We start from the raw sequence: 24,994 nt of genomic DNA, 5'->3' as shown, positions 1-24,994 counted from the left end.
TGTACTCCTGTGCTTGGACTCCTCCTCATCATCCGCGAAGCTCTGACAATACCTATGCATGCACATGAGAGGAGTGTCAACTAATATACCATCCTCAAAGGGGTCAAGTGAACATGTGTAAAGGAGATGATTCACCTTTATGTATATGAAGTAGATGTCGCACATATCACTTGCCAAACATATTGTTGAGATGGTGATGCCCGTAGGATGCTCCACAGCACACATGGTTGCTAGTGGGCCTATAGCATCAAATGGCCTCATGGTGCTTGCATGTAGCCACGCATAAACTATGTAGGCGACACGTTTCAATGACTTACTTTCAAATACGTTTTCATCTGCAAATGGTGAGCATTCTCAATGACGTTTTGCGGTCCGTATATTCTCCTTGTGCCTGCAGTTTGGCCAAAAGATTGATGGGGGAAAATGGATAACTATTTATCCAAATTAAACTGTCAATTTGTTCACCAGAGGTAAAAAAAAGGGTAGCTATTTGTTGCAATTGAATTTTCAATTGTTGATCAGAGCCAGATTGAGGGGACGGACGTTCTGCGATAGAAGAAGAGTCTACATTAGTTGAGACTAACCATCACACGATTAGTTAGCATCTATTTTCTATGCCAGACTATTATTAATTTCTTGTCTCTTTCCCGTACAACTCCTTCACATACCGTGGAGTCCATTGCATGATTACTATAATTTCGTTTTGTCTAATTCTGATTTAATTCATTGTTTTACTACTAACCTTATGATTCAGTTTTATGGGGACACGGTTCAACTAAGACTGTTTTGCCAAAAAAGAAAACTAAGATTGTGCCTAGATTATCTCTTAATTGCGATAACTTTGCATAATTTAAGTATCAAGTTACCCTATTTCCGGAAAGAAGTACGGGCACATGTACTGTAGGTGCATTATATTAAGGCACGACCAAGTTTCCCGAGATGGATCCAAAGGTAACACACAATAACATACTATAGACTAGACATGCTACACTGGTAATACCAAAATTGAACAAGTAAAGTTGTCAATAATTGACAAACAATGATAAAATAGAGATGTTCTCGTGAAAAAAGTAGAGATGTCGACAAGAGGAAATCCAAGAACAACTAGATGTTGACACCTCATACATTCGAGAATGTTCTATTAGCTAAAATGAAACTAAAAAAATCGTATTGTAAGATTTAAACTTATGCATTGAACCGCCTATCAAGATTTTTACAAATATTAAAATAGACAGACAAGTATAAAAATCTAATGACAAAATATATAAATAGTAGCATGCACCTCTTTTAGATCTAGACGAATTAAATTTGGTAAAAATGGCCGAAACAAAATAAATTGACAAAACTAAACCTCCACGACAAAATAGAGTTATGCTTTAACATATATCGTAATGATAAAGTTTTGAGTTGTATAAATAACTTTGAGTGTTAATATTACTAGCGCACTTGTGTGCTTTATGTTGCTATATATGGAATGCATTTTTCTTGGTAACATTTATTGTGTCACAATATTTATATTGTTGTAAAAGTAGAGTTAAGATTCAATGAAAATGAGTTACGAGGACGTCAAAATATTTAGTATAAATAGATGAATATCATTTACAAACAATAAAACTAGTTCTAAATATATGCCCGATTGCGATTGTAGGTTATTCATTTGATTTTCCAAGTAATTAAAAGATTTTTTTAACTAAAGAAGTGTCCAAAGTAATGAAACTATAAAAGAAGTTAGATATATATACATTATTTTCTTCCTTGCCGAAATTTTAGTTACAAAACATGAAGTTCAAAATATTTTCATCAAAAACATAATTTTGTGCATCTGGCATCACATAACCGAAAGTTATTACTAATATGTCAACACAATTGTTCCCTATTAGTGCGAAAATCCGCATCTGAGCCCAGGCTCAGATGCTCCCGCTCAGAAAAAAAATTCAAAACAAATACTAAAAAAATTCAAAAAAATCCTTTTTTTTGTTTAGTAGATAATTTGTTGCGTGAGTACCGCTGCAAATTTCAACTCATTTGGATATTTGAGCAGCTCTCGGCAAAAAAGACAAATCGGGTCAAAACAGTTCATGAACAGTAAACTTTTTTACAGACCCCGATTTTGTCTTTTTTGCCGAGAGAGGCTCAAATGTCCAAATGAGTTGAATTTTGCAGCGAACCTCACACATCAAATTATCTACCACACAAAAAAATAGAATTTTTTGAATTTTTCTAGTATTTGTTTTGATTTTTTTCGTCGGCGCGGGTGCAGCTGAGCCCGGCAGCCAAATTGGCCTTCTCCTATTAGTGAGCTTATATTAACAATATGGATATATCATTAATTTTATTTTGATATTGATAATTATTTTAAATTTCAAAATTAAATCAATCAGTTTTGAGAAAATTGCACGTATTTGATCATTATAAGTTCATTTTTTAATAATATTAAAATCATGTTATCATTTAGAATAAACAAACGAGACTAAATTGGTGTTCCTTGAGGTGGATCATATGGTAAAGACATGACATTTTATCCGATCGGGTTTATGTTGGTTTATAAGTATCACATGCATTTCAACAATTTCTTTGATCATTGAGGTCAAGAAAATACGGGTTAGAACTTCACTTGAATGTGAATCTAATGATATATTTTTTTGTGTGAAATATAACTATTGTTTTATAGCTCAAATTAATGGCTATAGTTTTTATTCAAATGCATGTGAGACTAGTAAATTGTGTGCATTACTTAAACCATAAAAGATACTTTTTTTGAAAAAAAAGTTGAAATGTTCATGTAACCACGACATTCCAGGGTGTGCAACCATGCAAAAATAAAAACGATGCATTTACATCAATACATCATGCAGAACACATGTGGTTATCGATTAATTTTGTTGCACAGTAATCTTGGAAATCATTTGCACTTCTCGGAGGAGCTCCGGTCCAATCACATGTACACGTACCGGCACTCATCATAACCTGCAAGAAAAATAAAAATCCAAAATTAATAAAATATGCAATAAAAGCATGTCAAAATTTCGAAAGCACGACCTAAATTTGAAGGCAAGACCGATAATTCCCTCCTCCTATTTAAATGGGCCAGATTGTGAACCCTTACATTTAAGATTCATAAGTAGTCCTGGGCCAGTAAGTATTATGGGCTGATATGCTCGCAGGCCTTGGTGGCCTGAAGCAACGTCGCAGATCGTGACTTACTGGGGTCTTTGGTGATGAGCATGGCGGAGCCGGCGAAGTCGCAGGTGCCGCCGGCGGCCTTGTTACGCTGCCAGTAGCTGTTAAAGGCGAAGGACGCGTGCGCCATCAGAGTGTTCGGAAGGTAGCACGGCTCGCCGGGCGCCGCCATGCCGCAGTCCGCGCCCGACCCGCACGCGTAGTCCATCGCCGCCTGCACGTCCACGCTCTCCACCGTCGGGTTCGCCACGCACCACAGCCCCTGCGGCGCACCGATGGCTGCCGGGCCTCCCGCCCGTGGAGCACCAGCCGGAGGGGCCGCGCGGGGGCTCGCCGGCGAGTTGGCTGGCGGGCTGGGGCTGCCGACCGGTGACGTGGACGGTGGCGGCGCACCCGCTGGAGGGGGCATCGACGGCGCCGCCGGTGAGGTGGGATTGGCGGGGGGAGGGTACGTGCAGTACGGCGGCGACGGCTGAACGTCGTGTGCCGGAGTTGGAGGCCCGCCTCCTCCTACCACGTCTTGGTATGGTGGCAATGCCGGCGAGTTGACAAGGTTGCGCCATTCTCTTGTTCTTGAGGCGCCATCCGCCCAATCTGCTTCACATTCATGATGCATGCAAACAAAAATCAAATGGCAAACGATGGATATATACATGCACCAATGCAAAAACAACCAGGAGGACAAGATCACAAGAGTACTTCTACAAGATGGTAAAGTAAATAATGTACGTGCACGTGTAGTGGATGTCTTTTAGCGCAGGGATGCTCACTGTAATTACCATGTTGAATGGACATGACGAGAGCTAGGAGGACCATGTGGTGCTTCTTGATCATCATTAGCTCCATGGTTTGTGATCAAGACATGAGGCAAATTGCATTTATATATGATGCGTGGGAATGAGATTGTTGTAGCGGTAGAAAGGAATATGGGGAGTACGTAGTACCCAAGTCTCAAGTGGGCAGATAAAGGGGAGGCAGCGGCAAGAATTCACCAGATGGATGCTAGCTAGCCAGCCAGCAAGTCTCTTTTCATAAAGTTGCATGGACTGATATGTTACTTAAACCTAAGAGCCTTCCCAATTAAGTTTCAGAAAACGAATAAATAAAATAAAAGATTAGAGTTGTCTTGACTTCCTGAATCCAGAAACTAAAGCATTTGAATTTGTAGTCATGACTCATTATGGATTCTTTGGATATTTGACGGAAATTTGCTGAAATTCGAAGAGACGGAAGTTTTATGCAATGCCATGCATGAAGGAGTATTGATTCATTTTCTTTGACCCCGGACATCCATTAAAAGATATTATGGATTAAAATGCTACAAATATTCTATGAAAACATTTCAACTCAATGGCCATGCATGTTTGCTTCTTTTCTCTAGCTGCAGTTTTGGCACATGTGCTTGCTTGGCCAGAGAGAAATGCAGGGAACAAAATCGAAAGAAAATAAAGGGCAGAACAGCAGGTGTATTTATTAGTGTTTTTCTTCCGTTGCTTTGGTTCCACTCAAGGCCTCAAGCCTGCTACTCCATTTTGTTTGATTTGTCATGTATGAATGCATCCATATTATACTAGTAAGTAGCTAGGGCTAGAGAAAAGCCGTGTCTTTTGTCAATCACAACGAGCTGACAACACCACGAGATGGGAAATTTGTGTATGTATGTGTCATGTTTGCATCATGTAATACTTTGTGGAGATCTTTTACAGTACCAAAATCAGCAGGAGTAATAGTACATTATTTTTGCAAAAGAGCTTGACTGGATTAATTAGTTACTGTGCGCGATGTATACTGCTCTGCATCATCTTGTGTATGACACTGATGAGTTTTCGAAATTGCGCAAGTTCTCAAAATTGCTTTAAGAGTGCGATGTTTGTGCCCTACCTGTGTACGACACTCTGATCCTTTCTTGGTTGTTGAAGTGGCGGTTTGATCCCAGGGTGTTCAAGTAGCGTCGGATTGTACAAAGATCGTCGGATATGTACCACTGCTCATAAGTTTATATGTAACTAACAAACCATACTATTGTAGTCCACCGTGGAGTCGGTTTTCAGTAAAATTATTGCAAGGGTTGACATTAGTCTGGCATAATTTTACATTATTCTAGTCATTAGTATGAAAAGAGTCAAAAAGAAAACCCTCAAATCAGTTGGCAATTCCAACCAACCATGATAATATTCTTACTAGAAGAATGCTCGTGCGTTGCAACGGGGCCACATTAACTTTAAGAGTTCAATATTACGACATTGGCGACCTTTTTTACCATCAAATCCACACACACACACAGACACACACTCTCCCTCCGTCTTCCTCACTCTCTATCCCCCTCTCCCTCTCTCTCTAACACACACACATATCCATCTTATTGGGTACGGGACCATAATCCATCTATTTCACACATACACGCTAGTGCATAACAATATGGATTATGTGTATTATATTTGCCACCAGAACTGAGGGAATTAATTTCATGTAAATCGACCAGCCACAGCTCCAAGAATACGCGGACGAGGTGGCTCGGGTCGGCGTCGGCGCCGTCCAGCGCGGGCCACGGGCCCGCTTCCAAGTGCACGTGCAATGCATGTCTTCACAAATATTATAACCAGATGTGAGAAATCACATGCATAGAAAAGACATTCTGATAGCAATCCAAATACCATACTCAATTGAATACCTAACCTGGACAATACTCTTATTTCTATGCGCCAAAAAAATGGAATAGCAAAGCTAAGTATGCCTACATACGCTCAGATTATATATAAGAATCTTGCGTGAACAATTGCAACAAAGCACTAAGCAGCGATAAATTTAAATAAAAAATCCATTAACTATGCAGGCAACAGGCTTGTTACAACATAGAGAGATAGGAAAATGTCACCTCCAGTAATGTAGCGCAAAGGAGTGGAACGAAGCATGAATGAGCGGTTGTCTGTTCTTCTCCATGTACATGGATCAGCAGTAGAGGCCAAGTATATAAGTACTTGACCGAACTCCACACTCCACTCTTCGTGTACGGAGAGCCATGTCACCTTCTCGCCGCTGCAGCATGGGAGGACGGCTGGTTCACGTGACCCTCCAGCTGGAGGATCCATGGTGGCTGACCGTCGAGCTCGAGGCAGAGAAGTTGAGGGCAGTAGTGGCGAGATCCATGCCGGCCAACCGGGCGAAGAGGAGGTCGTCGGGGAGGGACACATCGGCAAGATCCGGTCACCACGCGACCTGAAGAGCAACAGTGATCTCCACAAGCTGTAGGCCGACGGACGTGCTCCATCCCCTGCGATAGGGTGACCATGGCGGTGGCCACAGCTCCTCATGCTCGCCTCGATCTTGGCGACACACCCTGAGTGTAGGAGGCAGCAATGACCTCGACGAAATCATGGCCTCCATCCCGGAACGCAATCATGTCGCTCTAAATAAATGGATTCAATCATGTGACTCTAATTACTTTGGATTGTTATGTGCACACTAAGCGGGGTGCAGTTAGGAAAGAAAATGTTCTCTAATTAAAGTGATTGAGTGATTTAAGGTAAGGTTAATTAATTTAGATTTGATTTTTAGTGATTGTTAGTAAAGTACGATGCGTCTTTAAAATCTTTTATTTGTTTTCTTAAAATATATTATTTGTTTCCTAAAGAAATTTGCAATAATGGAAGATATCGGTTGATTTGGATAAGTTAGTAAATTTAAATCCGTGATTGTGTGCACGTTTGGAAAGTGCTGATCTCCACAAGCTGTAGGCCGACGGCGTGCTCCATCCCCTGCGATGAGGTGACCATGGCGGTGGCCACAGCTCCTCATGCTCGCCTCGATCTCGGCGACACACCCTGAGTGTAGGAGGCAGCAACGACCTCAACGAAATCATGGCCAACGCAATCATGTCGCTCTAAATAAATGGATTCAATCATGTGACTCTAATTACTTCGGATTGTTATGTGCACACTAAGCGAGGTGCAGTTAGGAAAGAAAATGTTTTCTAATTAAAGTGATTGAGTGATTTAAGGTAAGGTTAATTAATTTAGATTTGATTTTTAGTGATTATTAGTAAAGTATGATGTGTCTTTAAAATCTTTTATTTGTTTCCTTAAAATCTATTATTTGTTTCCTAAAGAAATTTGCAATAATGGAAGGTATCGGTTGATTTGGATAAGTTAGTAAATTTAGATCCGTGATTGCGTGCACGTTTGGAAAGTTCTGATTTGCAAGGAAAGAGCTGAGGGGTAAATAAACCGGTGAGTAAGAAATCATCATCGAAAAAAATCTACGACGGTTAACCTACGGAAAAAAACCGGACGAAAGTGGTGGGACGAAAAAAAACCTGGAAGCGAGACTACCAACTGCTCCATTAGGAGTAGAGATTCTAGTCGGTTTCTTTACGACAACCGACTGTAGCCTATCCTTGGGCGGTTCATAATCTCAGACCCACTAGGATAACTAGATGATGCCCCGCCCGTTGCTGCGGGAACCTTGGTAAAACATATGCATAAATAGATGCTGCAAAACTAAAACTATCGCCAAAACAAATTTAAATATGCTCTTGGGATATATTTTGAAAACAATAAAGTATATGAAGCATGTGACAAAATATTGTATAAAAAGAAAAATCAATTTGATTGAACTTAAACGGGGTGCGATTTTTAACAAAAATATATGTAACATGACCTATATATATTTGCTCCAAATGTACAAATATATGTAGGTCATGCAACAAAAATGTGTAACATGACAGTCTATGCCCGCACAAAATTAAGCCAAACAAATTAAAATCATTGTTGGTGAGGTGGCATGGTTTCATGAATAGATTAGAACACGAGTACTTATGACCATATGCATGACTTGATGATGTCACATAGTTGCATGAAGAAGAAAAATAGATAATGGGTTGTAACTATTTAAGAATGAGTCAATTACATTGATGGTGTTAGAATTTGGCGCAAATTGTCACTTTGGTGGTAGAAGTTGCGGTGTACATTGAAGTGATGCAAAAACTTGGCTCAAACGTGCAAATCGAGTGGGTATACAGAATCTGCGCGGGGTTAGGACTCGAACATGCAACCAAAGCAAGAGAGCAAACCTGTCCTGCCAGTTCGCTGTTCCGCTTACGACATCCTCAATAGATAACCTATATGTATTCAACAGGTTCTTTTTAGCAACATGGTACGCATCTGAAGTTTGGATGTGCTGCAGATATTGCGGCCCATTTGCACAATTTTCTAAAAGATATACTCCCTCCGTTCCAAAATAAATGACTTAACTTTATACTAGTAGTATAAAGTTGAGTCATCTATTTTGAAGCGGAGGGAGTATTTATAAAATGCAAGTTACAAAAATTATGTTTAAATGTTTGTGTGCTATAAATTTTATAAATACAAACCATGACTGGTAAATAAAAAAATACACATGCATCTACTATATAGAATATCTAGTTAATAAAAAAATTAATGTATATTTAATAAAAATGTACATGTGTTATTTTCAAAATAATGGTATATTTCTTTTTAAAATACCATGCATCCCAACGAAATAACTTATTTTTAAAACATGTTCATGTATTATTTCAAAACACATTCATATATTTAAAAATAATATTTATGAATTATATATATATATTATTTAAAATGATACAATTTCTTTTAAAGTTACATTTAAAACTATTATTCTTATTATACAAAAATTGCAATAATTATAAGCACATTTGTATAGTTCAGTTTTTATAATTAAAAATATACATAAGTCATGAGTAGAAAATATACTATATACACTTGTGAATAATTATAGTTGTTAAGTACTCCCTCCGTTCCAAAATAGATGACTCAACTTTATACTAAGGGTCATCTATTTTGGAACGGAGGGAGTAAATGTTTGTATTCATCATTTTAAAATTTAAATATAAGCCATGAGTGTATACTTTTTTTGTATTCATTAAACAGTGTATATAATACATGTTTTAAATGTCCATATCAACTAAATATTTTATATATACACAGGTGTATATTTCATTGTTTCTTATTTACAAATTATTGATAAAAAATAAATATTGAAACACAATTTTTATTACTTACGTTTTAAAATATCTTTTAAAAATAGATTCTGCAAAATGGGCTGCAATATTTGCAGCCCACTTAAGGTCCACATGCACCTTTGTTAAATATTTATAACGTTGTGATCATTACAACACCAATCAGTGCCTAGGTTGTAGTGGTTAGCCGGTTGTTTTGGTAACCTGTGGTCGCGGGATCGAAACCTGGGCGATTATTTTTTCTTTTCATACTGACAGGCGGGACCCACTGAGCATAGAGAGAAAAAATGCCACGTCCATATGGCCTTTTTTGTCAAAAGTATATTTTTTGAGGGGGTTTTGAAAAAAACATTCTGCCTGGTTCACGGGCTGACAACAGACCCCATGCGCCTTACAAAACGGGATATGCACTGTATTTGCACATCAAAGCCAAGTTTTTGCACCACTTTAATGTACACCGTGACTTCTAGCACCAAAGTGACTATTTACGTCAAGTTCTAGCACCACCGGTGTAATTGACTCTTTAAGAATAGAAGATACCCCCACCACCACCTCCTCTCTTCTCTCATACTACAATAATCGGCGTTGTCTCCTGTCCTAGACTCCACCGAGCAACGTTGTCCCCTCATGGTGTTATCCCCACACAGATATAGCCACGTCTTGTCGTCCCAGTGCAGCTTAACCCCCCATCCCCCCTCCCCTCCGTGGATCTGACTCGATCATCATCCCTGCCTCTAGCCGTGCAAATCCGACGATGGGGAGATAGCCTTCATCTTTTCCTCTACCGCTACTAACCACCGCCACAGCCACAGGTATGCTAATTGAGGTTGTGGGCTCGAAATGAGCAAGTGTGAATCACTAGTTAGCTATAGAGTAATACATAACACTAGTGTAGGTACTATATTAGTATTAGTACAAGTGTACCATAGAATTTCTAGAATCCCTTAAATGGAGTTTGGGGTGCTAAAATATGTCTTTGTCGATGATGTTGATGTGCTTGAGAACTTCTTGTCTGTTTTTTTTGTCATATTTCAGACCTAAGTGCATGCACCTATAGACCACTAAAGTTGTACTTGTTTACTTCAACCTTGGAGGAATTTCTCAGAAGTCGTATTAATCAGCAAAATGTACCCTGAACAAGGTAACAATGCAATGGAATGGAATACAAAGTAATTTAATATCTACTGATGCAATGTGCGTTTTGATGGAATGGAATGCAATCTATGTTCACTAGTAGAAAACAGGGCATACGTTCGGTCCAGGTAAGCCCATTAGTCCCGGTTCAGTCACGACCGGGACCCATGGGCCCATTGGTTCTGATTCGTGAGGCCAGGGGGCTTGCCGGGCCTCGTGGGGGCATTTGTCCCAGTTCGTCTTGCCCCTTTGGTCTCGGTTGGTGGGACGAATCAGGACCAATGGGCCTCGCTCCTGGCCCACCACCATTGGTCCTGATTAGTGGCCTGAGCCGGGACCAAAGGGTTGTCTTTAGTACCGGTTGTAGCCAAGAACCGGGACCAATGAACCGGCCAGGGGAGAAGGCTTTTATGTGTAAAACATTAAAAGCAAAAGATTTTTCATAAAAATAAATAAATAAAGCAAAAAAAGAAATTAAACAAGTAGAAACAAAATAAAATAAATAAGTAGAAACAGAAAAAACTTTAATAAATAAGTAGAAACAAAATAAACTTTAATAAAGTAAAATAAATGAACTTTAATAAAACAAATAAAAATAGCAACAGTAAGTACAAACAAAATAAAATAAATAAAGTAAAATAGAAAGAATATTCATAAAATAAATAAAAAAGCCAAAAAAAAGAAATAAATAAGTAGAAACAAAATAAACTTAATAAATAAGTAAAAACAAAATAAAATTTTATAAAACCTCTAGTATTATTGAAATTAAAATTATATAAAATTTATGCAACTAAAATTACCAAAGTATTTTCTGTTCAAAACATTAAAAAAAATTTCATAAAGAAAATTTTTGTTAGAAACTTTAATAGCAAAAAGGATTATCATAAAGAATTTTTTGTTAGAAACTAAAATAACAAAATATGTTTTTGAATATAATGATAAAACACCGTAATATTAAATAGCAGGAAAAAGAATCACTCAAAAAACTATTTTTATAGTAAAGCTATTCAAAAACTAGTGATTCACACAAATTTCCAAAAATTCAAATTTATACTATTGAAATTAGAAAACAAATGGCACTAACAGAAAGTTTATAATTTTTATTACCACAAAGCAAAAAAATCACTGAAAAACTAGTAAGTATTTTGCTGTAAGTAGAAACAAAATAAAATAAATAAAGCAAAAAAGAAAACAAAAAGATTAAAAAAAGTGCCACCGAATGAGCCACCATGGCCTGAATACGACTAGAAACCCAACAATGGGCCAGGATTCAGGCCCGCAGCAGGCCCAATAGGCCCACAGGCACAATGTGACAGGGATTAGGCCCGTAAGCCTGCATTGGAAAGGAGCTCGAGATGGCAGCGGTAGTGGGGTTTATAAACCACTCCGAGTCCCTCTCAACTAGTGAGGTGGGACTAAACTTTTGGCCGCGACGCACCAGGCCTTTGGTCCCGGTTGGTGGCACCAACCGAGACTAAAGGGCAGCATTGGTCCCGGTTCGACGCAACAACCGGGACCAATGCTCCCCCTTTAGTCCTGTTGGTGCCACCAACCGGGACAAAAGGCCTCTGCTTCCCGCCCTTTGGACTGCTGAAAAGAGACCTTTGGTCCCGGTTGGTGGCACCAACCGGGACTAAAGGGGGGAATTAGTCCCGGTTGGTGCCACCAACCGAGACTAAAGGCTTTGCTATATAAGATAACACTTAGGAAATTTTCACTTCTCATCTCGCACAGTTGCCCCCGACGAAGCCGACGACATCGACGCCACCAGGCTGCCCGACGCCATCGCCGTCGCCGCCCCGCGCCGTTAGGCTGCCCCGATGCCGCCCGCCGCCCCCGCTGTCACCGTCGCCCTCGCTAGTCGTCGTCGAGGCTCGCCCCCATGCTACGTCTTGAGCTTGTGTTGGTTTTCCTTGAAGAGGAAAGGGTGATGCAGCACTAGTAGCGTAGTATTTCCCTCAGTTTTTGAGAACCAAGGTATCAATCCAGTAGGAGGCTCCTCAAAAGTCCCATGCACCTACACAAACAAATAAAGAACTCGCAACCAACGCAACAAAGGGGTTGTCAATCTCTTCATGGCCACTTGCGAAAGTGAGATTTGATAGAGATAGTATGATAAGATAAATATATTTTTGGTATTTTATATTATAGATGCAAAAAGTAAAGATGCAAATAAAAGTAGATGTTCACTAGAGGCTTCTCTCAAGATAGCATAAGTTTTACAGTGCGTGAACAAATTACTATCGAGCAATTGATAGAAAAGCGAATAATTATGAGATTATCTAGGCATGATCATGTATATAGGCATCACGTCCGCAACAAGTAGACCGACTCCTGCCTGCATCTACTACTATTACTCCACACAATGACCGACTCCTGCCTGCATCTAGAGTATTAAGTTCATAAAGAACAGAGTAACACATTAAGCAAGATGACATGATGTAGAGGGATAAACTCGTGCAATATGATATAAACCCTATCTTTTTATCCTCGATGGCAACAATACAATACGTGCCTTGCAACCCTTTCTGTCACTCGATAAGGACACCGCAAGATTGAACCCAAAGCTAAGCACTTCTCCCATGGCAAGAAAGATCAATCTAGTAGGCCAAACCAAACTGATAATTCTAAGAGACTTGCAAAGATAACTCAATCATACATAAAAGAATTCAGAGAAGATTCAAATATTATTCATAGATAAACTTGATCATAAACCCACAATTCATCGGATATCGACAAACACACCGCAAAAAGAGTTTACATCGAATAGATCTCCACAAGAGAGGGGCAGAACATTGTATTGAGATCCAAAAAGAGGAAGAAGCCATCTAGCTAATAATTATGGACCCGAAGGTCTGTGGTAAACTACTCGCAACTCATCAGAGGGGCTATGGTGTTGATGTAGAGACCTTATGTCGTCGATTCCTGATGAAGTCATGTACCTAGGGTAGGGTCATGAACCTGTCCAAGGTACCCTCCCCAAGAACATCTTTTAGAAGAAGCCATCTTCCAGTCGACCAAGAGGAACTCCACTCGACGGACTAGAAGACACTCGATGAACCTGAAGACACTCGACCATGAAGACTCACTCGACCACCAGGAGTTCAAGATCTACTCTATATCCAAATGATCTGTAATTAAGTAGTCTTAATGGTCATGATGACACTTTATGTAAGGCGTTACCAGTAACGCCAGACCTTAATGTACTTTAACCCTCCGCTACGTGGGCTGGCTGGGGTCTTGACGTCCTCTATATAAGCCACCCCCCTCCACTGGTAGAGGGGTTCGCACCCCTGTAACTCTCACACACATAATCCAGTCGACCGCCTCCGGGCTCCGAGACGTAGGGCTGTTACTTCCTCCGAGAAGGGCCTGAACTCGTAAAACACTTGTGTGCACAACTGCTCCATAGCTAGGATCTTGCCTCTCCATACCTACCCCCTATTCTACTGTCAAACTTAGAACCACGACAGTTGGCGCCCACCTTGGGGCCGGTGTCTTAGCGACTTATTGGAGAAGTTGCAATCTTTTCAATTCCCATCATCATGGTTTCAGGTGGAGTTTTGGTTGAGGGCCGCGAGATCCGTCTCAGCGCGCTCACATTCGTCGCCGATGACTCTGCCTGGCTGCAGGAGGCTTCGCTCGACGTGGATGCGCTCCCAGTCCGCGGAGCTACGCACTTTCGAGCATGCGTCCGCGGCGTCCTTCTGCGGCAACCATCGACTTAGTATCGGCCGGTTTTCGTGTCATCCTCCCTCCCAGCTTCCCGCCGGCGTAAGCGCTCCGGTCGGTCGAGGCTTCAGCGGTGGGTGAGGCACGCAGTGGCTCGCCAGTCGACCACTACCCAACTCGCAGCAATCGAGCCCGACGAATCTCTCTACGGCCTGTTCGACCTGTCGACTGGCTCCGCAGAGACTACATCCGAGTGCGACAACAGTGATCCGACGGCGGAGGTCCTGATGGTCAATGGGCCGCACGTTCCCCTCGACTTTCCTGGCACCGAGGAAGGCAACGGCGGAGGCGATCCGTCGCACGACCATGAGGAGTATCGCCCCGATCCCCTCAACTCGCAGCAGAGGGAAGAGATTCGCCGACGGAACATGGATGCGCTTCATACTCCGATCGTTCTAGAAACCCCTGAGGCTAGCGCCTTAGAGGACGCGCGTTTGGCCAACCTGGCTGAGCGCACTCGACTGGAGAACCTTCAGCGGGCACTCGACGAGCGCGCGCGGCAACGGATTCCAGACTCCAGTCGACGCCAACTCTTTAAACCTCCGACTCAGGTATACCGCACTCCGATCCAGAATATGGCAGCTGCAACACGTATAGCAGAGTCGATTCAGCCTTCCCAGTCAGAGGCTGGCAGAGGCTTGATGCAGATCAGGGATTTGCTCCGGGCAGCAGGAGATCAGAATTCGGCTGTGTCGCAGTCGCGGAACATGATTCATAGCAGGTCCGTGGCGGTGAATACTGTCAAGTCGGCTCATAGCCCCAGATCGCCCCTGAGGCGTGAAGGGCATGGCGACCAACACGATCAGTACAGGAACTATGAGCAGTATGATCACCGAGTCGATCGCAACGATCGACGTCGAGTGCCCACTCCTCCCCCGAGGGGTGGATCATATATGCTTCGACAGCAGGATGACAGACGCCAGCACAGTGGCAGGCAAAGAATTCCAGTCAACCCCAGGGAACCAGGCTTTGATGTGAGATCCATCATCGTTTAAGGTCTGGTCGACCGGAACAGAGCCCACAGAGAGGGTAATGACAGAGATGTACCCATCAACAGCCGAGTGCATGTCTCTGGACCAGAGTGTTTCAGCAGAGCCATCAGAGCCGCGGTGATTCCTCCCAACTTCAGGTTGGCGACTGGAGTCAGCAAGTTCAACGGTGAGTCCAAGCCTGATACTTGGCTTGAGGACTACCGAGTGGCTGTTCAGATCGGCGGTGGAAATGACGAGGTGGCCATGAAGCATCTGCCTCTCATGTTGGAAGGGTCAGCCAGGGCATGGCTGAATCAGTTGACACCCATCAGCATCTACACATGGGAGGACCTCTCCCGAGTGTTTGTCAGGACGTTCGAAGGAACGTGCAAGCGACCGGCGGGACTGACAGAGCTGCAATCTTGTGTACAGAAGTCGAATGAGACTCTGAGGGATTACATCCAGATATGGATCACGCTGCATCACACAGTAGAGAATGTATCGGATCACCAGGCAGTTTGCGCCTTCAAGGAGGGCGTAAAATACAGAGAGCTAAGCCTAAAATTCGGTCGAACCGGAGACATGTCTCTGAGTCGAATGATGGAAATAGCCACCAAATATGCCAATGGTGAGGAAGAGGATCGGCTCCAGAGCGGCAAACACAAGTCAGTCGCCCAGGACACCGGAGGCGGAAATTCCAGTCGGAAGCAAAAGCGTAAAGCCGAGCCAGCCGCTCCAGGAGAAGCCTTGGCCCTGAATCAAGGAAAGTTCAAAGGGAAACCCAAGGGGCCTTGGAACCCCAAGAAAGTAAAATATAAAGAAGGAAATGACGTGTTGGATTTACCATGTCACATCCACACCAAGAAAAACGAAGAGGGTAATTTCATTTACCCGAAGCATACCACTCGACAGTGTCGACTCCTGATACAGCAGTTCCAAGGGAAGTAGCCCAAGGACAAAGAAAAAGAGTCAGACAAGGTTGAGGACAAGGAGGATAGTGACGAGGAATATCCGCAGGTCAATTCCACCTTGATGATTTTTGCCGATGTTGAGAGCAAAAACCGACTGAAAGTTATAAACCGAGAGGTGAATATGGCTGCTCCGTCAACACCCAATTACCTGAAGTGGTCTCAGACTGCCATTACATTCGACCAATCTGACCACCCCACGCACATAGCCACCCCTGGGAGGCAAGCGCTGGTGGTCGACCCCGTCGTTGAAGGCACTCGACTGACCAAAGTGTTGATGGATGGTGGCAGCAGTTTGAATATACTGTATGTTGAGACGCTAAAAGGGATGGGCATTCCGATGTCCAGACTGAGCACAAGCAACATGAGTTTTTATGGAGTCATCCCTGGCAAGAAGGCCGCATCACTCGGCCAGATTGCTCTTGATGTAGTTTTTGGTGATTCAAAGAATTTCCGCAAAGAGAAGCTTACATTTGAGGTTGTGGATTTCTAGAGTGCCTATCATGCAATTTTGGGCAGGCCAGCTTATGCACGTTTTATGGCTCGACCATGTTACGTGTACCTCAAACTAAAGATGCCTGGCCCTAAAGGCGTGATCGCTGTCACTGGTAACCGCAAGAAGGAAGAAGAGTGCTTCCAGAAAGGCTCAAAGATCGCCGATGCTCAGATGGTGGCAGAAGAGTGGCAGGAACACCAAAGGAATGCAAACCCGAGTGATTTGTTGCGAGCCAAAAAGCCTGCTACGGAATCAGCATTCCAGTCGTCCGGTGAGACAAAACCCATTCACATCCACCCGACCGACCCTAACGCTGCTCCGACTCATATCTCCACAACACTCGACCCCAAATAGGAAGAAGCGCTCACCCAGTTCCTCCATGAGAACTGGGACATCTTTGCATGGAAACCTTCTGACATGCCGGGTGTACCCAGGGGACTGGCTGAGCATCGTCTATGAGTCGATTCAAAGGCAAAACCCGTGAATGAACATCTGCGACGGTCCGCCGTCCAGAAAAGGAAGGCTATTGGCGAGGAAGTGGCTCGGCTCCTAGCAGCAGAGTTTATCCAAGAGATTTATCACTCTGAGTGGCTCGCCAATGTCGTCATGGTCCCCAAAAAGGACAACTCGCTTCGCATGTGCATCGATTTTAAGCATATCAATCGGGCCTGCCTGAAAGATCATTTTCCTCTTCCCCGCATCGACCAAATAGTCGACTCGACTGCGGGATGTGAGCGACTATCTTTCTTGGACGCTTATTCCGGGTACCATCAGATCCGTCTGTTTGGGCCCGATGAGATCAAAACGGCTTTCATCACCCCATTCGGGTGCTTCTGTTATGTCACCATGCCATTCAGCCTCAAGAATGTCGGAGCCATGTTCATGAGGATGATTCAGAAGTGTTTACTCACTCAAATCAGTCGGAATGTGGAAGCATACATGGATGACATTGTGGTCAAGTCACGGAAAGGTTCCGACCTGCTGACTGACCTCGCTGAAACATTTGCCAACCTCAGGAGGTACGATATCAAGCTTAACCCATCCAAGTGCACATTCGGAGTTCCTGGTGGAAAGTTACTCGGTTTTCTCATTTCCGAACGAGGAATCGATGCAAACCGAAAGAAAGTAGGCACAATACTCTGAATGAAACGACCTGTGCGTGTGCACGATGTTCAGAAGCTTACTGGTTGCTTGGCCGCTTTAAGTCGATTCATCTCTCGTCTCGGTGAGAAGGCATTGCCTCTTTACCGACTGATGAAGAAGTCAGACAAGTTCGAGTGGACTCCTGAAGCTGATGCAGCGTTTGCAGAGTTAAAAACCCTGCTTTCCACCCAGCCGGTGCTTGCTGCCCCAATCAGCAAAGAGCCTTTGCTGCTTTACATTGCAGCCACAAGACAAGTCATCAGTACTGTACTTACGGTCGAGCGGGAAGAAGAAGGGAAAGCCTTCAAAGTTCAGCGCCCAGTATATTACATTTCCGAAGTCCTGACCCCATCTAAGCAATGATACCCTCACTATCAGAAGCTTGTATATGGGATTTATATGACCATGAAGAAAGTTGCTCACTACTTCTCTGACCATATTATCACAGTCGTCCTGACGCCCCCTTATCAGAGATTCTACACAACAGAGACGCAACCGGTCGAGTGGCAAAATGGGCGATTGAACTTCTTCCCCTAGATATCAGATTTGAGGCAAAGAAAGCTATCAAGTCCCAAGCAATAGCATATTTCCTCGCCGAGTGGACTGAACAGCAATTACCGACCCAAATTCACTCGGAGCACTAGACTATGTTCTTCGATGGCTCCAAAATGCTGAATGGTTCCGGTGCCAGAGTGGTCTTGGTTTCCCCCCGAGGAGATAAGCTCAGATATGTACTCAAGATTCACTTTGATTCCTCCAACAATGAAGCAGAATACGAAGCACTCTTGTACGGGTTGCGTATGGCCATTTCACTCTGCGTCCGTCGCCTCATGGTCTACGGCGACTCAGACTTAGGGGTCAACCAAGTGATGAAGGATAGGGACGTCAGAAGCCCAGCCATGACTAGTTACTACAATGCAGTCAGAAAGCTGGAGAAGAAATTTGAGGGATTAGAGCTCCATCATGTTCCCCGACTGAAAAATCAAGCAGCCGATGACTTGGCGAAGATAGGTTCAAAGAGAGAAGCCATTCCTAGTGGCGTGTTTTTGGAGCATGTTCACACTCCGTCGGTTCAAGAAGATCCTTTCACTAAGGAAGCCCCGCAGCCAAAAAGCGCCACAGATCCGACTGAAGTCGAGGTCCCAGCTGTGGTCGACTTAATCATGGAAGTTCTGGTCATCACTCCTGACTGGACAGTGCCCTATATCGCCTATATTTTGAGGAAAGAGCTCCCCGAGAATGAAGAAGAGGCTCGAGAGTCCGCCGATCCAAAGCCTTCACCGTCATGAGGCGACAGTTGTACAGAGAAAGTGCGACTGGAGTCAGCCAGAAATGCATAACACCGGAAGAAGGTCGAATGATTCTCAACGACATCCACTCGGGGACCTGTGGCCATCATGCGTCCTCTCGGACCATCGTGGCTAAAGCATACCGAGCGGGTTTCTACTGGCCCAGAGCAAATGAGATGGCAAAAGAGATAGTCGACAAGTGTGAAGGATGTCAATTCTACTCCAATATGTCGCACAAACCCGCCTCATCCTTGAAGACCATTCCACTCATCTGGCCTTTCACTGTATGGGGGTTGGATATTGTTGGACCACTGAGAACAGGCAGAAATGGCTACACCCATGTATTGGTAGCAGTCGACAAGTTCACCAAGTGGATTGAGGCTAAACCCATCAAGAATCTGGATGCCGGCACCACCGTCAGCTTCATCAGGGAGTTGGTATTCAGATATGGAGTCCCACACAGCATCATCACAGACAATGGGTCAAACTTCGACTCTGAAGAATTCAGAGCCTTCTGCACATCTCAGGGTACACGAGTCGATTATGCTTCAGTCGCTCACCCCCAGTCGAATGGACAAGCAGAACGAGCAAATGGCTTAATTCTCAAAGGGTTGAAACCCCGACTGATACACGACCTCAAGCACGCAGCTGGTGCATGGGTCGATGAACTTCCGTCGGTGCTTTGGGGATTAAGGACCACACCAAACCGGTCGACTGGGAGGACTCCGTTCTTCTTGGTCTACGGAGCTGAAGCAGTCTTGCCGAGTGACCTGCTTCACAACGCACACCGAGTCGAACTCTACACCGAAGCTGAAGCAGAGCAAGCCCGACAAGACGCGGTCGACCTTCTAGAATAAGAAAGAGAGATGGCCTTGATCCGATCGACCATTTACCAGCAGGACTTGCGTCACTTCCATGCCAGAAATGTGAAGAGTCGAGCTTTCCAGGAGGGAGATTTAGTTCTCTGAGTGGATCAGCAGAAACCACACAAGCTTGCTCCTACTTGGGAAGGTCCCTTCATCGTCACCAAGGTTCTCCATAATGGGGCATACCGCCTTTACAATGTCGAGCATCAGATTGACGAGCCCCGAGCATGGAACGCGGACCTGCTCCGCCCTTTTTATACTTAAGTTTTTCACTCAGATGAGTTGTAATAAAAGTACTCCTGTAGTGTATTCATCAAAGACAAGAGTTTCATAATTTTCTCAGTAATTGTTATTGCTTTTGTTCTCATAAATCTGTCTCCCAGTGGGTGGCTTAGCTGCGAACCCGTTTCTCCTAAGCTTGTAAAAAATCCTACCGAGTGGTAAGCCAGCCTTCCACTCGGAGGCTTAGCTGCAAATCTGTTTCGCCTAAGTTAAACAAAATCCTACCGAGTGGTAAGCTAGCCTTCCACTCGGGGGCTTAGCTGCAGCCCAGTGCTCGCCTAAGTTTTCGAAAATCCTACAGACTGGTAAGCCAGCCTTCCACTCGGAGGCTTAGCTGCAGCCCAGTGCTTGCCTAAGTTTTTGAAAATCCTACCGAGTGATAAGCCAGTCTTCCACTCGGAGGCTTAGCTGCAACTTAGTGTTCGCCTAAGAATAAAAGACATCGTATGCTTCGCAAGGAGGACGAGGCGCAGGTCGACCCCTGCTTCCTCCTTCCGAGCGACGTCACAAACACAACATGCATTCCGCAAGGAGGACGAAGCGCGGGTCGACTGCTACCTTCTCCTCCAAAGCCGTGCCACGAAAATCCTACCGAGTGGAGAGCAAACCTCCCACTCGGGGGATTAGCTGCAGCCCAGTGCTCGCCTAAGTTTCTAATAAACCTACCGAGTGGAGAGCAAACCTCCCACTCAGGGGCTTAGCTGCAGCCCAGTGCTCGCCTAAGTTTCTAAAAAACCTACCGAGTGGAGAGCAAACCTCCCACTCGGGGGCTTAGCTGCAGCCCAGTGTTCGCCTAAGTTTCTAAAATCCTACCGAGTGGAGAGCAAACCTCCCACTCGGGGTCTTAGCTGCAGTCCAGTTCTCGCCTAAGTTTCTAAAATCCTACCGAGTGGAGAGCAAACCTCCCACTCGGGGGCTTAGTTGCAGCCCAGTGCTCGCCTAAGTTTCTAAAATCCTACCGAGTGGAGAGCAAACCTCCCACTCGGAGGCTTAGCTGTAGCCCAGTGCTCGCCTAAGTTTCTAAAATCCAACCGAGTGGAGAGCAAACCTCCCACTTGGGAACTTAGCTGCAGCCCAGTGCGCGCCTAAGTTTCTAAAATCCTTCCGAGTGGAGAACAAGTTTCTCACTCGGAGGCTTGGTTGCAGCCCAGCACTCGCCCAAACATGACGACCACAAGTCGACTGCAATTTGTGCTTCACTCCTACCTGCAAAAGAGCATTACAGATACTAGTATATATTCCAACCCAAAGAAGATGGTTGTCCAAAAGAAGCAAACGTATTTCAACGGCAAATCAAGTTCAGATAACGTCCTACGGACCCAGAAGTGCTCAGGCATCAAGCATGATAAAGTTTGTCGGTTACAAAAATCACTCGGCATTCCGAGGCAAATTCAAATCATCGAGCATAGAAGTTTTTTACCCCTCCTGCGGAGGGCTGGAAGGCGCAACAAATCCGTCCAGGTCGATCCCATCTGCGATCCGAGTGGCAGCTGCGATGAAGGTCTCCATGAAAGAACGGAAGTCATGCTTCCTAGTGTTGGCCACCTTGAGAGACACCAGCTTGTCTTCTCTCGCTTCCTTGCAGTGCACGCGGACCAAGGACAGAGCGACGTCAGCACCACACCTGGCAGAAGACTTCTTCCATTCTTGCACTCGACTTGGAACTTCGTTCAGTCGAGTCATCAGCGACTCAAGGTTGTTCTGAAGCGTTTCTTCTGGCCAGAGCGATGTGTCGATGCGCGCCGTTGCGGCCTTCAGTCTTGCAAGGTAATCGACCACTACAGCAACGCGAGACTCGAGGCGGAGCACGTTCATAGCGGTTTCATCCCTCAACGGAGAATTGATGGGATCCAAGCCAGTCTCCACTCGACTAGTCTCCTCTTCAAAGTTTTGGCAGAATTCTGTGGACACGATTCAAGGATAAGCTAATGCCCTTACAACAAGTCAGTAATTACCAATCAGAGATAAGGGGTTACCTTCGATCATGAGGAATAGCTTCTTGGCGAGTCCTCCCAGATAAACCTCCAAGTCATTCTTCTTTCCTGCCAGTTCACCAGCTTTGTCGCTCAGGACCATATTGGCATTCTTCAGTCGAGTGACTTCTTGGTTGGCCACGTCAAGAGCAGCTTTCAGATTAGTGTTTTCCTCTTCAAGTTTGTTGACAGAAGCCAACTTCTCTTCTGCAAGTTTTGTCTTGTCCGAAGCCGCTTTCCGCGCCTCAGCGAGGTCAAGGTCCTTCTTCTTCAGAGCATCCCTCAGTTTTTCTGCAAAAATAAAAATAAGATCAGACTCAGAGACAGGCAAGAAGCAAGGACAGTCGTCAAGATTCTCACCAAACATACCTTTTGCCTCCTCCTTCGACTTCGTAAAGTTCTCTTGGACAAGCTTCTGGTCAAGTTCAAGCTGGATATGCTTGTTCTCCAATTCGGTATAACGAGAAACAAGGTCACAAGATTTCTGCGAAAGTTCAGTCGACAGACATCAACGACAGATCACTTCCGAGTGACTAAAAGAAAAATCGTAGTATTTTAAGACTACAGCTGAATCTAAACATTCAACTGTAGTCTCGGGGACTACACCCAGTGGGTGCATTCAGCGTGCCCCCACTAGTTCTATCAGCTAGACTCAGAGTCGATCAGTCGACCGGAAGCAGTTAACTGTCAGCAGTAAAAAAAATTCAGACCATAGCCGACTGCCAGCAATCGACCACGGTCTCGGGGACTACACCAAGTGGGTGCACTCAGCGTGCCCCCACCAGTTCTATTATTCCACTCGACCAAGCTCGAGTGAAACAAGTAAAGTGAGAAAGCTCAAGACACAAAGACTACAGTCGACTGCCAGTAGTCCACCGTAGAATTGACACACCCAGCGGGTGCATGACAAACATCAAGATTTCTAGTCGATGTTTAACTAATCTGGACATTACTCTGGAGAGCTGAACTCGCGTCATAAGCTGCTTGGCTAGCGGTTCGGATCGCCTTCACCTGCTCCATCATAATCCCGGCCTGGCGTATGGCTTCCTTGGCAGCGCTTGCTTGGTCCTCCGGGACGTGGTAGGTGGATAAGAGAGAAGGCGGGTCAGCACTCGACGACGAAGGGCGGGCAACTGTCAACGGCTCCGCAAAGGACACGGTAGCCCGAGCAACGTTGCTCCACTCTGGAATCAGTGGTCCAGGTGCTGACACAACCTGAGCAGCCTTGCCAACAGTCGCCTTCCTGCTCCTCCTCTGCCTCAGTGGCACTTCATCGTCATCGTCAGGGAGATCGATGACAATGCTAGGTGGAGCTGCAGAAGAAGTTCAAAGTCAAAAATAAAGATTCAATCGACCGAAAGCGAAACCACGCAGATCGTACCAGGATGAGAAGTAGCAGCATCTTCCATTTCTTGATCCTCATGCGTGGCTGAAGTCTCAGAAGTAGCAGCACTGTGATTTCAAATATCAGTCGGTCAGCGATTGAGTCGACCAAGAATGAAAAACATGAGTTATGCCGTTACCCAGAAATAGTCGGAATCTCCATCCTCATCTTCGGTAGGGCCTTCGCCGGTTTTGTCAGGGCCGCTCGGGGTTGCTTCGACGCCTTTTCAGTCGGCGTCGGTGAAGTTGTCCGAGGGCGTTTCGTCGACTGCCCAGAAGGCACGACGCCCTTGCCACGATCGGCCGCAGGGTCGTGGGCGAGCTTGGACCTCCTTTCAGAACGAGGAGGCACAACTTCCTCCTCCTCTTCCTCCTCCTCTTCCTCCTCATCGGAGCCTGCATCTTCATCACCCTCATCGGCATCCGACTCCCACTCCTCTTGACTTTCGCCTCCACTTCCTTCCTCCTCTTCGGCCTGTGCTTGTGCCCCGTTGGGCATCGAGTACAACTCGGTGGTTTCCTGAAAGACAACAAGCAAGACAAAAGTCAATCGACTGATCTACGACGAAACAGAACGGACGGAGCAATCAGAGAAAAGTGGTCGTACCTTGTCTGCCTCGTAAGATTGGTCGAGTGGCGGGATCCTCCTGGCTCCACGAGGGTTGTCCTTGTTCCCCGTAATGGCAGTCATCCACCTCTCCAGTGTGGCATCATCGACCTCCTCTGGGTGGACCCGAGTGGTGTCTTCAGTACCAGAGTACAACCACATCGGGTGGCCCCGGTACTGGAGCAGTTGGATGCGCTGCCGAAGGAAAACCTCCAGAAGGTCCATGCCAGTCACACCGTCATGAATCAACTGGACTACTCGCTCCATCAACATTTTAACCTGAGCCTTCTCCTCCGGAACTACTTTCAGAGAGGATGGCTTGTTCACTCGACTCATAGAGAAGGGAGGGAGCCCAGTCGACTGCCCTGGCGTCGGCTGGTCTTGGCAGTAGAACCAGGTCGACTGCCACCCTCTGACTGACTCGGGAAGGGTCATAGCTGGGAAAGCGCTCTTACTCCTCATCTGGACCCCGAGACCCCCACACATCTGGATTACATGAGTTCTCTCATCGTTGGGGCTGGCCTTTTTCACCGTCTGAGAAAAATAAGTGAATATGTGTTTGAAGAGGCCCCAATGCGGCCGACAACCCAAGAAGTTTTCACACAAAGATACAAAAGCGGCGAGATAGGCAATGGAATTGGGTGTAAAGTGGTGAAGCTGAGCCCCAAAGAAATTTAGAAACCCTCAAAAGAAAGGATGCAGTGGCAGAGAGAACCCTCGATCTACATGAGTCGCCAAGAGGACACACTCACCCTCCTGAGGCTGTGGCTGCCACTCCATCCCCGGGAGCCTCGCCGCCCCGTGCGCAACCAGGCCTTCGTTGGCCAGGTCGTCGAGATCCTTTTGGGTGACGGTCGAGCGGATCCAATCACCCTGGATCTAACCTTGCGGCAAACGGGACCGCGACGAGGATCCCCCTCGACTGGTCGCTCCCCCCTTCACCTTCACCGTCGCCTT

At 45.1% G+C, this 24,994-nt stretch overlaps 1 protein-coding gene across 1 annotated transcript; it reads right to left on the bottom strand.

The window, feature by feature from the left end:
* Positions 1–2,421: 2,421 nt before the first annotated feature.
* On the bottom strand, positions 2,422–4,085 carry LOC123162307 (glucan endo-1,3-beta-glucosidase 12). Its single transcript, XM_044580103.1, has 3 exons — positions 3,960–4,085; positions 3,205–3,774; positions 2,422–2,967 (listed from the first exon to the last, which is right to left on the bottom strand). Exons 1-3 carry the CDS (start codon positions 4,024–4,026, stop codon positions 2,936–2,938), a joined length of 669 nt encoding a protein of 222 aa, XP_044436038.1. The 5' UTR covers positions 4,027–4,085; the 3' UTR covers positions 2,422–2,935.
* Between the last annotated feature and the right edge of the window lie 20,909 nt (positions 4,086–24,994).

Source organism: Triticum aestivum, chromosome 7B (genome assembly GCF_018294505.1).
Source record: "Triticum aestivum cultivar Chinese Spring chromosome 7B, IWGSC CS RefSeq v2.1, whole genome shotgun sequence".
Lineage (NCBI taxonomy): Eukaryota > Viridiplantae > Streptophyta > Magnoliopsida > Poales > Poaceae > Triticum > Triticum aestivum.
Note: the sequence above shows the minus strand (reverse complement) of the source record. Positions and strands in the feature narration are given on the sequence as shown.